Source organism: Pelophylax lessonae (genome assembly GCF_965119305.1).
Source record: "Pelophylax lessonae genome assembly, chromosome: 1".
Taxonomy (NCBI): Eukaryota; Metazoa; Chordata; class Amphibia; order Anura; family Ranidae; genus Pelophylax; species Pelophylax lessonae.
The window spans coordinates 662456093-662472961 of NC_138768.1; the positions used below are offsets into that span (position 1 = coordinate 662456093).

At 43.1% G+C, this 16869-nt stretch overlaps 1 protein-coding gene across 1 annotated transcript in view; it reads right to left on the reverse strand.

Moving 5' to 3' along the window:
• SLC10A7 (solute carrier family 10 member 7) overlaps positions 1–16869 on the reverse strand; it is a 345341-nt gene that overhangs the window by 51481 nt on the left and 276991 nt on the right. Inside the window, exon 7 of the mRNA XM_082258940.1 lies at positions 13349–13432. Coding sequence (XP_082115066.1) covers positions 13349–13432 — 84 coding nt within the window. The remainder of the gene's footprint in view (positions 1–13348; positions 13433–16869) is intronic.

Consider the following 16869-nt stretch of genomic DNA (forward strand, 5'->3'; position numbering starts at 1 on the left):
GGTATCGCTGTGCGTCAGGTAACCTGTACACACCTGATAGTCAGCCATCCTGTACAGTGACTGACAGCGGTATCGCTGTGCATCAGGTAACTTGTACACACCTGATACTCACCCATCCTGTACAGTGACTGACAGCAGTATCACTGTGCATCAGGTAACCTGTATACACCTGATAGTCACCCATCCTGTACAGTGATTGACAGCGGTATCGCTGTGCATTAGGGAACCCGTATACACCTGATACTCACCCATCCTGTACAGTGACTGACAGCGGTATCACTGTGCGTCAGGTAACCTGTACACACCTGATAGTCACCCATCCTGTACAGTGACTGACAGCGGTATCGCTGTGCATCAGGTAACCTGTACACACCTGATAGTCACCCATCCTGTACAGTGACTGACAGCGGTATCGCTGTGCATTAGGTAACTTGTACACACCTGATAGTCACCCATCAAGTACAGTGACTGACAGCGATGATATTGTGCATCAAGTAACCTGTACACACCTGATAGTCACCCATCCCGTACAGTGACTGACAGCGGTATCACTGTGCATCAGGTAACTTGTACACACCTGATAGTCACCCATCCTGTACAGTGACTGACAGCGGTATCACTGTGCATTAGGTAACCTGTTCACACCGGATAGTCACCCATACTGTACAGTGACTGACAGTGGTATCACTGTGCATCAGGTAACCTGTTTACACCTGATAGTCACCAATCCTGTACAATGACTGACAGTGGTATCGCTGTGCATCAGGTAACTTGTACACACCTGACAGTCACCCATCCTGTACAATGACTGACAGCGGTATCACTGTGCATCAGGTAACCTGTACACACCGGATAGTCACCCATACTGTACAGTGACTGACAGTGGTATCACTGTGCATCAGGCAACCTGTTCACACCTGATAGTCACCAAGCCCGTACAGTGACTGACAGCGGTATCACTGTGCGTCAGGTAACTTGTACACCTGATAGTCACCAATCTTGTACAGTGAATGACAGTGGTATCACTGTGCATCAGGCAAACTGTTCACACCAGATACTCACCAATCCTGTACAGTGACAGACAGTGGTATCACCGTCCATCAGGTAACTTGGACATCCCTGTTAGTCACCCATCCTGTAATGAGACTGACAGCGGTATCGCTGTGCATCAGGTAACCTGTACACACCTGATATTCACCCATCCTTTACAGTGACTGACAGCGGTACCACTGTGCATCAGGTAACCTGTACACACCTGATAGTCACCCATCCTGTACAGTGACTGACAGCGGTATCACTGTGCGTCAGGTAACCTGTACACACCTGATAGTCACCCATCCTGTACAGTGAGTGACAGCGGTATCGCTGTGCGTCAGGTAACCTGTACACACCTGATAGTCAGCCATCCTGTACAGTGACTGACAGCGGTATCGCTGTGCATCAGGTAACTTGTACACACCTGATACTCACTCATCCTGTACAGTGACTGACAGCGGTATCACTGTGCATCAGGTAACCTGTATACACCTGATAGTCACCCATCCTGTACAGTGACTGACAGCGGTATCACTGTGCGTCAGGTAACCTGTACACACCTGATAGTCACCCATCCTGTACAGTGAGTGACAGCGGTATCGCTGTGCGTCAGGTAACCTGTACACACCTGATAGTCAGCCATCCTGTACAGTGACTGACAGCGGTATCGCTGTGCATCAGGTAACTTGTACACACCTGATACTCACCCATCCTGTACAGTGACTGACAGCGGTATCACTGTGCATCAGGTAACCTGTATACACCTGATAGTCACCCATCCTGTACAGTGATTGACAGCGGTATCGCTGTGCATTAGGGAACCCGTATACACCTGATACTCACCCATCCTGTACAGTGACTGACAGCGGTATCACTGTGCGTCAGGTAACCTGTACACACCTGATAGTCACTCATCCTGTACAGTGACTGACAGCGGTATTGCTGTGCATCAGGTAACCTGTACACACCTGATAGTCACCCATCCTGTACAGTGACTGACAGCGGTATCGCTGTGCATTAGGTAACTTGTACACACCTGATAGTCACCCATCCTGTACAGTGACTGACAGCGATGATATTGTGCATCAGGTAACCTGTACACACCTGATAGTCACCCATCCCGTACAGTGACTGACAGCGGTATCACTGTGCATCAGGTAACTTGTACACACCTGATAGTCACCCATCCTGTACAGTGACTGACAGCGGTATCACTGTGCATTAGGTAACCTGTTCACACCGGATAGTCACCCATACTGTACAGTGACTGACAGTGGTATCACTGTGCATCAGGTAACCTGTTCACACCTGATAGTCACCAATCCTGTACAATGACTGACAGTGGTATCTCTGTGCATCAGGTAACTTGTACACACCTGACAGTCACCCATCCTGTACAATGACTGACAGCGGTATCACTGTGCATCAGGTAACCTGTACACACCGGATAGTCACCCATACTGTACAGTGACTGACAGTGGTATCACTGTGCATCAGGTAACCTGTTCACACCTGATAGTCACCAAGCCCGTACAGTGACTGACAGCGGTATCACTGTGCGTCAGGTAACTTGTACACCTGATAGTCACCAATCTTGTACAGTGAATGACAGCGGTATCACTGTGCATCAGGCAAACTGTTCACACCAGATACTCACCAATCCTGTACAGTGACAGACAGTGGTATCACCGTCCATCAGGTAACTTGGACATCCCTGTTAGTCACCCATCCTGTAATGAGACTGACAGCGGTATCGCTGTGCATCAGGTAACCTGTACACACCTGATAGTCACCCATCCTTTACAGTGACTGACAGCGGTACCACTGTGCATCAGGTAACCTGTATACACCTGATAGTCACCCATCCTGTACAGTGACTGACAGCGGTATCGCTGTGCATTAGGGAACCCGTATACACCTGATAGTCACCCATCCTGTACAGTGACTGACAGCGGTATCACTGTGCATCAGGTAACCTGTTCACACCCGATAGTCACCAATCCCGTACAGTGACTGACAGCAGAATTGCTGTGCATTAGGGAACCTGTACACACCTGATACTCACCCATCCTGTACAGTGACTGACAGCGGTATCGCTGTGCATTAGGGAACCCGTATACACCTGATACTCACCCATCTCGTACAGTGACTGACAGCGGTATCACCGTGCATCAATCAGGTAGACTGTTCACACCGGATAGTCACCAAGCCGAACAGTGACTGACAGCAGTATCACTGTGCATCAGGTAACTTGTACACAGCTGATAGTCACCCATCTTGTACAGTGACTGACAGCGGTATCACTGTGCATCAGGTAACCCGTTCACACTGGAGTGTCACCCATCCTGTACAGTGACTGACAGCGGTGTCACTGTTCATCAGGTAACCTGTACACACCTGATACTCACCCATCCGGTAGAGTGACTGACAGTGGTATCGCTGTGCATCAGGTAACCTGTTCACACCGGATAGTCACCAAGTCCGAACAGTGACTGACAGCGGTATCACTGTGCATCAGGTAACCTGTACACACCGGATAGTCACCAAGCCCGAACAGTGACTGACAACGGTATCGCTGTGAATCAGGTAACTTGTACACACCTGATAGTCACCCATCCTGTACAGTGACTGACAGGGGTATTACTGTGCATCAGGTAACCTGTACACACCTGATAGTCACCAATCCCCTACAGTGACTGACATTGGTATCACTGTGCATCAGGTAACCTGTACACACCTGATACTTACCCATCCTGGACAGTGACTGACAGCGGTATCACTGTGAACCAAGTAACTTGTACACACCTGATAGTCACCCATCCTGTACAATGACTGACAGCGGTATCGCTGTGCATCAGGTACTCCTGTACACACCTGATAGTCCCCCATCCTGTACAGTGACTGACAACTGTGTCACTGTACACCAGGTAACTTGTACACACCTGACAGTCACCCATCCTGTACAGTGACTGACAACTGTGTCACTGTACACCAGGTAACTTGTACACACCTGACAGTCACCCATCCTGTACAGTGACTGACAACTGTGTCACTGTACACCAGGTAACTTGTACACACCTGACAGTCACCCATCCTGTACAGTGACTTACAATGGTATCACGGCTTTAGGTATCCTGTACACATCTGGTTGTCAATGTACAAGATGGATGAATACCAGGTATGCACAGGGTACAAAATAAGCATTAAATATATCTAATGTAATTGCTAAAATCCGTTAAGTAAAAAGTTAAAAAAGCCTTGGATTTAGATGCCATTTCACCAAAATAAAAGCTAGTGTCAATCATCTTTGACTCTGCCTACACCATATTAATGCACAAAAAATAACACATTTAAAATACGTTATTTGAGATTCATAATCTAAACTAAAACTGCTCTTAAAATTTTTTATATTTTTATATTTTTTTTGTCATGTGACTGGCACAGCACCAATCACGGCTGGCCACACACAGACTCACACCGTAGAGAGCATACCTCAGCAGACCCTCCCAAGGATCTGTCCCTGCAGATGTCAGTAATATACTAATGGTTGCTCTGATTCACCATCCCTCAGTCAACAGTCCATTGAAGTATAACTAAAGGCAATTATTTTGGATAAAGAGGGATTAGAACCCCTGTCAGGTTTTTATTGCTGTCTGTGCCCCTGTTAACCACTTTAGCCCCAGAGGATTTGGCTGCTCAATGACAAGGCCACTTTTTTCAACTTGGCACTGCACAACTTTAACTGACAATTGCCCGGTCATGCAATGCTGTACCCAAACGAAATTTACGTCCTTTTTTCCCCCACAAATAGAGCTTTCTTTTGGTGGTATTTGATCACCTCTGTGCTTTTTATTTTTTGTGATATTAATAAAAAAAAGAGCAAAAAGTCTGCGAAAAATTGACATTTTCTACTTTGACCGTTAAAAAATATCCAATATATTCAATTTTTTGTCATATATTTAGGCCAAAATGTATTTAGCTACAGGTCTTTGACAAAAAAATTATCAATGAGCGTATTTTTATCCACTTTAAGACCGGAAGATTTAACCCCCTTCCTGACCAGGCCATATTTTGCGATTCGGCACTGCGTTACGTTTTTTGTCAATTGCGCGGTCATGCGACGCTGTATCCAAATGAAATTTGCGTCCTTTTTTTTCCCCATAAATAGAGCTTTCCTTTGGTAGTATTTGACCACCTGTAATTTATATAATTTTTTGAAAAAAGAGCGACAATTTTGAAGAAAAAAAAAAAAAAAAAAACAATATTTTTCACATTCTGATATACAACATTCCCCCAAAAAATTTAAAAAAATCAAAATTTTTTAACATTTTAGGCCAATTTGTTTTCTGCTACATATTTTTGGTAAAAAAAATATCACAATAAGCATATTTTGATTGGTCTGCGGAAAAGTTATCGCGTTTACTAACTACGGGAAAGATTTGTCCTTTTTATTGTTTTTTTTCTTACTAGTAGTGGCGGCGATCTGCAATTTTTTTGGGGGATTGCGACATTGCGGCGGACAGATCGGACCCCTAACTGAAATTTTTGACACTTTTGGGGGGACCAGTGACATTACTACAGTAATCAGTGCTAACAATATGCACTGTTACTGTAATAATGACACTGGCAGGGAAGGGGTTAACACTGTTGGTGATCAAGGGGTTAAATGTATGCCTCATGCTTACTGACGTGTGTGGGGGGAGGGGGTTCTGTGACAAAGACAGAGATCGCAGGTTCAGCTATGCTGAATCCTGTGATCTCTCACTGTCTGTCACAGAGAAGATCCGCCTGCTTTGTTTACACAAGCGGGCGGATCTTCTCACACTTTCCCCGACGATCGGGGAAGAGAGACGGTGTCTAAACACAGTCGGAGCGAGCCTCCGGCGGCACGCGCGCACAGCCGAGACAGCTAGGAGACCCAGGGCTGCCACTGTGCTGCAGTCGTTAAGTGGTTAAGGAGATTCCCCCTCTATGTTTGTCCTATTTACAGTTATCATTGAAAGTGAAAGTAAAGAAAGCCCAAATTTTGTGTTATTGCCAGAAAAGTAATAGAGGGGAAATGTTCCAATGGATACACTAGTTCTGGTGACCTGGTGGTCCCCAAGGGATTCCCTTATTTTGCAGGGATTTCCTCTCACTTCCTGCTTGGCTATGGGACATATGGTGAAAAAATATCTGACGAGTTATAACAAAGAAAAAATGTTGCCTATAGTTCTGCTTAACAAGCAGTGCTTTGAAAACATATTCATACCCCTTGAAATTTCCCACATTTTGCCATGTTACAACCAAAAACATGAATGTATTTCATTGGGATTTTATGTGATAGTCGAACACAAAGTGGCTTATAATTGTGAAGTGGAAGGAAAATGATAAATGGTTTTCAAAATGTTTTACAAATAAATATCTGAAATTTGTGGTGTGCATTTGTATTAGGCCCCGTTCACATACAGGCGACGCTACTTCCAGGGCGACCTCCGAGTTCGCGGTGCGAGCAGCGCGCCGCGACCTCGGAGCGGCCGGCACGGACTTCATAACATTGAAGTCTATGGCGGTCGCCTCCTGGTCGCCCCAAAGAAGCTCCGGACCCTTTTTCTAAGTCGGAGCGACTTGTGTCGCTCCTATTAGAACGGGTCCGCAGCTTCCCTATGGAAGGCGACCTACGGCGACCTGTGAGGCGACCAGGTCGCCTCACAGGTCGCCTTAGTGTGAACGGGGACTTAGGGGATGACAAATATTGTTTTTTCAGGGCCAATACAGATTTTTAGCAGCCTTTCAGGCCAATAGCCGATAACGGTTGCCGACATTCTGTACATGACCAGATGCAGCAGGTCACTTGCCACTGTCACCTGCCACCCAGATGCAGTATGTCACTTGTCACTGTAACCTGCCACCCATATGCAGCTTATCACTACTTATACTAATTCTGTCAGCCTCACCCCAGCGGCGTCTAAACCGGTAAACTTCCACATGCGGGAGGGCAGCCTTCGTGACCCTACTGTAGGGGTGGAACAGCAGTGATGCGAGGAGGGCAGTGAAAGATGATGTCCTCTCTCTGCTGCCAGCCGCTGACAGAGATTGGCAGAGACTGTAGTGAGTGCCGCAAGGGGACAGGGGAAGGAGGTCTGAACAAAGTAAGTTTCTGACTGATATCAATTTTTTGAAAAATGTGAATATGGGGGGTTGACCCCCTAATTTATTTCAGCTCCCTTTACTCTGACCCCTAACTAAAATCTTGGGGAAGCCATTGCCTTCAGAAGTCACGTAATTAGTAAATGCAGTAATACCTTGGTTTGCGAGTAACCTGGAATATCTTTATTTATACCAATAAATGGTTGTGGAACGAGTCATCTGAGTTTCCATTATTTCTTATGGGAAAACTTGCTTTGATATACGAGTGCTTTGGATTACAAGCATGCTGCTGGAAAGAATTATGCTCGCAAACCAAGGTATTACTTTAGAGTCCACCCCTGTGTAAATTAAATCTCAGTAAGAAAACAGCTGTTCTATGAAGCCCTCAGAGGTTTGTTAGAGAGCTTTAGTGAACAAATAGCATCATGAAGGAAAAGGAACACACCAGACAGGTCATGGATAAAGTTATGTAGCAGGATTAGGTTAATAAAAAAAGAACCCAAGCTTTGAACAACTCAAAGAGCACTGCTCAATCCATCATCCAAAAATCAAAAAAGTATGGCACAACTGAAAACCTACCAAGACATAGCAGTCCACCTTAACTGACAGGCTGGGCAAGAAGAGCATTATTCAGAGAAGCAGCCAAGAGGCTCATGGTAACTCTGGAGGAGCTGCAGAAATCCAAAGCTCATGTGGGAGAATTTGTCCACAGGACAACTTGTGCACTCCATAAATCTGGCCTTTATGGAAGAGTGGCAAGAAGAAAGCCATAAGAAGTCCCGTTTGCGAGAAGCCATGTGGGGGACACAGCAAACTTAAGGCCCGTACACACGTACCGATCGTCGGCATACAAACGTCGGCGGACGAAAGATCTGCCGATTGTACGCTTGTTAGTATGGTGCCTCCGACAGCCGTCAGCGCACATTCTGCCGACAAGAGTCTGTCTTGCAAGCATTAAAATTTTTGTATGCCGACACCAGAGCGGCCGATTGTTCGCCAGTCAGTACAGAATTCGGACGACAGACCGCAGATTTGCAAGACTGGGCATGCTCAGAAAAGAAAAAACACAGGGAAAGTTAACCATTACATGACATCACTTCTGCAGTCGGCTGTAGTCGGTGGACAAAATTCTTGTGCTGTCTTTGCACTTTTCAACAGACACCGACAGCCCAGGGACAAAAGACGGCCGATCGTTCGCTGACGATCGGTACGTGTGTACAGGCCTTTATAGAAGAAAATGCTCTGGTCAGATGGAACCAAATTGAAATTTTTAGCATAAAAGTAAAAAGCTATGTGTGTTGGAAAACTTACATTGCACATCATCCTGAACACACCATCCCCACTGTGAAACATGGTGGTGGCAGCATCATGTTGTGGGATGCTTTTCTTCAGCAGTGATAGGGAAGCCGGTCAGAGTTGATGGGAAGATGGAGCCAAACACAGGGCAATCTTGGAAGAAAACCTGTTAAGAATCTACAAAAGACTAGAGACCGGGGTGGAGGTTCACCTTCCAGCAGGACAACTACCCTAAACATACAGCCAGAGCTATAATGGAATAGTTTAGATCAAAGCCTTTTCATGTGTTCGAATGGCCCAGTCGAAGTTCAGACGTAAATTAAACTGAGAATCTGTGACAAGACTTGAAAATTGCTGTTAACACTTCACAGAAGTTCTCCATCCAATCTGACAGAGCTTGAGCTATTTTGCAAAGAAGATTGGGAAAAAATGTTACTCTCCAGATGTGCAAAGCTGGTAGAGACCATAACCAAAAAGACTTGCATCTGTAATTGCAGCGAAAGGTTGTTCTACAAAATATTGATTCTGGGGAACTCTGCACGCCACACTTTTCATATGTTTGTAAAAAATTTTGAAAACCATTGATCATTTTCCTTCCACTTCACACCTATGTGCCAATTTGTGTTGGTCTATCACATACAATCCCAATAAAATACATTTACGTTTTTGGTTGTAACATGACAAAATAAGGAAAATTTCAAGGGGTATGAATCATTTTTCAAGGCACTGTATAGCAAAGACCAAGAGAGCAATACACCCTAGTATACTCAATCTATTAGCAGTTGCTTATCAGATATTGCCTGGTACCAATAGGAACATATAATCGGCTGTTGCAAAACAGACTTTAGTCCACTAAAGTCTAAAAAGGTCCACTAAAGTCTAAAGTCCACTAAAGTCTATTCTAAAAAGGCTCTGTAAAAGGGATGCCCTTAATTTTACTGCATCTAAAAGCATAGTTACATAGTTAGGGAAGTTGAAAAAATACACCAGTCCATTCAGTTCAACCTATGATGCATGTGTGTTTAAGAGTTTATGTCAATAGTACATTGTATACTCCTATATGTTGTGGTTGTTAAGGTGCCCATCTAATAGTTTTTTTTTAAATGAATCAATGCTCCCCCCTGACACCACTGATTGTGGAAGAGAATTCCACATCCTCATCGCTCTGACGGTATAGGACCCTTTATGCAATTTAAGGTTAAACCGTTTTTCTTCTAATGTTAGCAAATGGCCGCAAGTCCTTTTATAATCCCTTTTGCTGAATAGTTTGTTCCCTATGCTAGGATCGCCAGCACGGTATTTGTACATTGATATATCCCCTCTCAAGCATCTCTTCTCCAGAGAGAATAAGTTAAATGCTTGTAGCCTTTCCCCATAGCGGAGATTCTCCAGTCCCTTTATTAGCGTTGTTGCCCTTCTCTGGACTCTCTCCAGTTCCAGCACATCCTTCCTGAGGACTGGTGCCTAGAACTGGACAGCATACTCAATATGCGGCCGGACTGGAGTCTTGTAGAGTGGGAGAATTATCGTTTTATCTCTGGAGTGAATCCCCTTTTTAATACAAGCCATTATTCTGTTGGCTTTGCTTGCAGCAGCTTGGCATTGCATGCCATTGCTGAGCTTGTAATCTACTAGGACCCCCCAGGTCCTTTTCCATCTTAGATTCCCCCAAAGGCTCTCCCCCTAGTGATTAACTTGTATTCCTGGCACCCAAATGCATTACCTTACATTTTTCAACATTAAACCTCATTTGCCATGCAGATGGCCACCCCATTATTTTGTTCAGGTCTTCTCTTAAGGTTTCCACATCCCGCATAGACGTTATCGCCCTGATGAATTTAGTATCATCCGAAAACACAGAGATTGAGCGGTTTATCCCTCTTGGTCGTTTATGAATAAATTAAACAGGATTGGTCCCAGGACAGATCCTTGGGGGACCCCATTTTCCACACCAGACCATGCGGAGTACTCCCCATTTATCACCACCCTTTTGAATTGCCCTTGAAGCCAGCTTTTAATCCAGGTACTCACTCTATGTTCCATACCTACGTACCTTAGTTAGTACAGTAAACGTTTGTGGGGAACTGTATCAAATGTCTTTGCAAAATCCAGATACACCCCACCCACAGGTCTTCCTTCATTTAGATGGCAGACAACATATTTCCTTCAACTGGCTATGCCCTTTAGGGGCTTTCAAAAATTAGCATTTGAAGTTCACTTATAGTCAATAAATGCCAACACAATATTTAATAGTCAACACTACGAGGGCAGGGACAGAAGACCACACAGTAGACATAATAGTTTGCTGTCAAAATTCCAATGCGGGATTCCCTCTCTTCTGGAAAGCCACTGAAAACAATTTGTACTGTAGTGACAAAAAAAAAAGCATGATGCCATATGCACCATGCATTTTTTTTTTAAGAAACTCATCATAAAGAGGTTTAAACCCTTTGTCGTGTTTTGATCATTTTACCTCAGGCATGTGGGAAGTGAGCAGCATGAGAAGCGCATACAAATCCCCATCTTTCGACATTTGTGTTCATGGCACTTAACAACACCTATGCACCAACAAGCAGTTGGTTTATAGTTCAAATTTTGATAATTTGCCAAACTGGCTTACAATAATAAAGGGGAAGGAATTAAAATCATGTAGTAGGTCTTGTCTTTTTTTTTTTTTTTTAATCAATAGCCACGTAAACATTTTCAGCTATGCTGCCTAGAAAACGCAACAAAAACTACATCTGGCAACAACAGATCTATGTTGCAAAGTTAAGCAGAACAAATGTAAAAACTATTGCAGCATGGCTGCAAAGAGCATGGGAATGTACAAGATCATCAAAAAGCAGAGATAATAAAAGTAAGTGTGCCTTTGCCTATCATATGATGAAAATAATTCCTTATAATCACAACATATCGTTAATATAACATACATATTAATGTTGAGATGCGACTCAACTCTGTTATTCTGGATGTGCTCACAAATATGTCGCCTGGATTACTATTTAATATTGATGATCTGAAAGCTAATTAAAAATACATGATGTTGGACTAACATTGCTGGTGACATCTGCAGAGCTTTGAGCAAGAGGCCGTTCATTAGACACCTCCAGAGAATAACTTGGATGTGTTCAGAATCTGATCTGTCACCCACAATTTTAGCTAAGAATTTGCTCTTGTTTGCCTATTGACCAGAGGCAGAGCTGCTCTGTCTTTATTGGCTCAACAATGGTAAGCAAGGATTAGTTAAGCATTCTAGCACAAAGATTATGTGGCTCTACTATTACTAAAAACTTCTCCATTAAGACTGGTATCGTTTACATATTCATTCCTCGTTTTTCTCTTTTTTATCTTTGCTACGTTACTATTAAGAAAGGTATTGCTATATATTGTTTATACATATCATCATAAAGAACAGCCTTGAGGTTAAAAGTGTGTTGTATTTTCAAAAATAACAGGCATATAAAATATTTAAATTAAGGGATGAAGAACAATTTAAACAAATCCATGAGGTTTGGGTGGAAGTAATGGGGAAACCAGCACTGCCAACATAGAATGACTTCTGCTGCCCTTCTGCATTGAAGTCCAGTTTATCTTCTCCAGACTCCGCTTCTGCTGCCTGGGTGTTGGATCTCCCATTGAAGTTTCGGATATTCTTTAAAAAGGCAAGGACAGCTAGCACAAAGTGTTAATGACAAAGATATTGTCCTGACTTCAAAGGAAATGTGATTGTCAGCCACTGTGATCAGTGTCATTGCGATCCCAGAAAAACAATGATACCTCTTTGGTGGTATATTCAATAGCTTTTACCAACACTATAACTCATTGGTTTAAGGTGAGCTTCTTTTTGAATATAGTACTTAAATGTGAGGGACAGCCTTATGGCCATGATGCTTAATGAACAAATATCTAGTATACCACACGCATGCAAAGTTGCTTAAGATCTGGGAACCATTGTTGACATATGCCTTCCCTGATCTTCCCCTGGCAAGCATGGGTCGACTCTAATTGATGTTTCCGGTGACCCCGGGTCCATACACCCCTCCTCTCCTCACTTTTACCTTTCTCTCCTCTCTCTCCTTTGATGGGTTTTAAAGCCCTCTTTAGCTGCCTATTGGTGTCCAGGAGTACCTACTGAGTGGTCAGTGTCACACATGTCCTGGCTTCTTTGGCAATTATGGGGTTTTCCCCAAACTACATATATGTCTTTTTAAGTTCGATGTGCCTGTTTGAGAAGGAGACCTGCCCTTCTTCGCCTGTGCTGTTATGTTCATCTCTGTTACCAGTCGTAGACCCTGCGTGGGCGGAGTAGATGCATTTGTATTATTGTCTACCTTTGAAATATTTACAATAAAAATGATTGAACAAGAACATAGTACTTAAAGCGGAGTTCCACCCAAAAGTGGAACTTCTGCTCATTTGCTTCCCCCACCTCTGGTGCCACATTTGGCACCTTTCAGGGGGGCGGGGGGGAACGGGTACCTGTTTTTGACAGGTACCCTTCCCCACTTCCAGCAGACGGTGCCATCCCTCGGAAGTTTGGCACGCCGCCGAGCCAATCCAGGTGTGCAGCACGCTTCGTGCATGCGCAGTAGGGACCCGCCCGTGAAGCCGCAAGGCTTCACTACCGGGTTCCCTTACCGGCAGCCGATAGAAACATCGGCTGCGGTGCCGACATCACTGGACTTCAGACAAGTAAGTGTCCTAATATTAAAATTCAGCAGCTACAGTATGTGTAGCTGCTGACTTTTAATTTTTGGAGGGGGAGGCTGGAACACCGCTTTAAATAACAGAAACTATATGAAACAAAAAGGTCAAAAGATTATTTAAGCATATCAAGTTCACCTGAAGTTAATAGAGTTTCTGGATGCTTGGATATTGAAACACCTACCTGACCAATGATCAGCGGGACAACAACAGTCATAAATAGCTGGGAGAATATAGAGGTAAAGGGTACTGAAGATGATGATCCAAGCTATGGAAGAAAGAAACACAGTTTAGGACTTTGTTGCCATAAACACAAACTATTTTTGGTTAACATTAAAGAAGCATTAAACCCAAAATATAATATATTGCAGTATACTATTAGATGTGGTGGCTGCATTAGTTTTCTTTTTTAGACTTTTTCCACCTGGTGATCTGATCACACCTCCTGTATTAGAGTGCCCCTACTCTGGATGAAGGAGCAGAGGGGGCACCTTTGCACAGCAGCATACTCAATCTTGGCAAGAGGGGAGTGTTAGATGGATTAGCAAATTTTGACACACTGACAAATTGAAGCCAAACTAACATTTTAAAAGCAGTTGCAGCAACATTTTACACACACAAATAACATCTGATGATCATAAGCACCCTTGTCAGTGGTAAATGGTTTGTCTCACCTCTTTAACTGATATAACTAAAAGAGAGCATGTTTGTTTGAAAAACAACAGATCCACTGGCTAGATTCCCAGGTGAAAATAAGGAAATAAAGCATAAAAAAAGAAAACCAAAGCAGCTACCACACCTAAGAATTGCTAAGCTGCAATATAATAAAGGTTTGCTTTTGGGTTTAAAGCTTTACTAAACCTAGGGCCGTGCATTCACTAGTCCCACAGAACATGGAAATGTAATTATTTTAGGAATTATAAACTGCTAAACACCTTTTATCATCAACAGTATATAGCAGTAGTCTTATGACTTCTATCAGTGTCTGGTTAAAGCTTGTAGGAGGAGTTTTCATTCTTCTCCGACTGTCCTATGAGGCTGCAGGACCCCTGACCCTCTTTTGTCTTGACAGTGCTGATTGGCCTTGTGCTGATCACATGCACCCTCCCCAAAAAAAAAAAAAAGAAACTCCGCATGTGCAGAGTGCCCCCAGAGGTTCCACAGAGTAAAACAAGCATGCTTTACTGCATATACACACTGGTTTTACTGTTGTGGGTTTAGTAACACTTTAATACCACTTTGTGTGGAAAATTGTAGCCTGCCTGAATACACTGGAACAATCACTTCTACACATGTAAAAAACTATTTTCCTTTCTTCTCATTTGTCTTTCTTTCTTAACAATCTCCCTTTCGTTAGCTCATTCAAATTTTCTTCTTATCCTTAGCTGTCTGGTTTCAGCCCTCAGCACACTCTTCTTACCCGGTTGGTATGTGAAAAACTTCTGCCCCCCCCCCTCCCCCCAAAAAAAATGAATTGGATATATTTATTACCTATTCAGTTTAGTATATACAGTGTGGATCGAAAGTTTGGGCACCCCAGGTAAAAATTTGTATTAATGTGCCTAAAGAAGTCAAGGAAAGATGGAAAAATCTCCAAAAGGCATCAAATTACAGATTAGACATTCTTATAATATGTAAACAAAAGTTCAAATTTATTTCCATCATTGACACTTTCAAAATTACAGAAAACAAAAAAATGGCGTCTGCAAAAGTTTGGGCACCCTGCAGAATTTATAGCATGCACTGCCCCCTTTGCAAGGCTGAGACCTGCCAGTGTCCTGGATTGTTCTCAATCATCGTCTGGGAAGACCAGGTGTTGTCAATCTCAAAGGTTTTAAATGCCCAGACTCATCTGACCTTGCCCCAACAATCAGCACCATGGGATCTTCTAAGCAGTTGTCTAGAAAACTGAAACTGAAAATAATTGACGCTCACAAAGCTGGAGAAGGCTATAAGAAGATAGCAAAGCGTTTTCAGATGTTAATATCCTCTGTTCGGAATGTAATTAGGAAATGGCAGTCATCAGGAATAGTGGAAGTTAAAGCAAGATCTGGAAGACCAAGAAAAATATCAGACAGAACAGCTCGCAGGATTGTGAGAAAAACAATTCAAAACCCACGTTTGACTGCACGATCCCTCCAGAAAGATCTGGCAGACACTGGAGTTGTGGTACACTATTCCACTATAAAGAGATACTTGTACAAATATGGTCTTCATGGAAAAGTCATCACAAGAAAACCTCTTCTACGTCCTCACCACAAAAATCAGCGCTTGAACTGTGCAAATGAACATATAGACAAGCCTGATGCATTTTGGAAACAAGTTCTGTGGACCGATGAGGTTAAAATTGAACTTTTTGGCTGGAATGAGCAAAGGTACGTTTGGAGAAGAAGGGGCACAGAATTTAATGAAAAGAACCTCTGTCCTACTGTTAAGCATGGGGGTGGATCAATCATGCTTTGGGGTTGTATTGCAGCCAGTGGCACAGGGAACATCTAACGAGTAGAAGGAAAAATGGATTCAATAAAATTTCAGCAAATTTTGGATGGTAACTTGATGCCATCTGTGAAAAAGCTGAAGTTAAAGAGAGGATGGCTTCTACAAATGGATAATGATCCTAAACACACCTTGAAATCCACGGGGAATTACATCAAGAGGCGTAACCTAAAGGTTTTGCCATGGCCTTCACAATCTCCTGACCTCCACATAATTGAAAATCTATGGATAGACCTGCAGTGCGTGACAGACAGAAAGACTCTTGGCTGGCTACAAAAAGCGTTTACAAGCTGTGATACTTGCCAAAGGGGGCAGTACATGATATTAACTCTGCAGGGTGCCCAAACTTTTGCAGACGCCATTTTTTTGTTTTCTGTTATTTTGAAAGTGTAAATGATGGAAATAAAATCAAACTTTTGTTGACATATTATAAGAATGTCTAATCTGTAATTTGATACCTTTTGGAGATTTTTCCATCTTTCCTTGGCTTCTTTATGCACATTAATACAAATTTTTACCTGGGGTGCCCAAACTTTTGATCCCCACTGTAATGCTTTATGCCTTCTTGCTTCCTATCTTTCGCAACAACAGTGTAGACAGATAATAGGCTGCATTTGACTCACTCTGCTTGGCTTTACTTCAGATGCAGCCGGTCCTTCTGAGGTGTGCTTTGATTGCTGACAAAGCAGGGGAAACACAGCCTTTTACTTACTTTTATTTATGTTTAAGGACTGCAGTTTTTGAAAGACATGGCTAAGTTTGACATTAAACTGGAACAAACATTGAATATTTTTAATCCTCATGCTGCATTAGCAAATAGATCGGAAAGTATATAATATTTACTGGTTTTAAACTTTTTTTTTTTCCATTTCTTCAGTTACCTTCTGGTTTCATGCCTAGGCAAATTATGTCATACATCCCAGGAGTCTTCAGGAGGGGAGGATGGGGTTTCCACAGCTCAGCACACTCTTCTGCATGCATACTTGAGCAAAGGGCAGGAAGTAAATGCTACATGAATCATTTGCCCTTACTCAAGAAGGCCACAGCCAGAAATGCCAGGGGTGTTTTTCAAAGTGATTTCTTAACAAAATAAAGCATGGAGACATAGATGGATAGGGGAGTTTTCTTTAAATATTAAAAATGAATTAAATCGTGTTTTTGGTTTGTGGTGCTCAGATGCAGTGAAGAACCGCATTAATGTCATAGAAG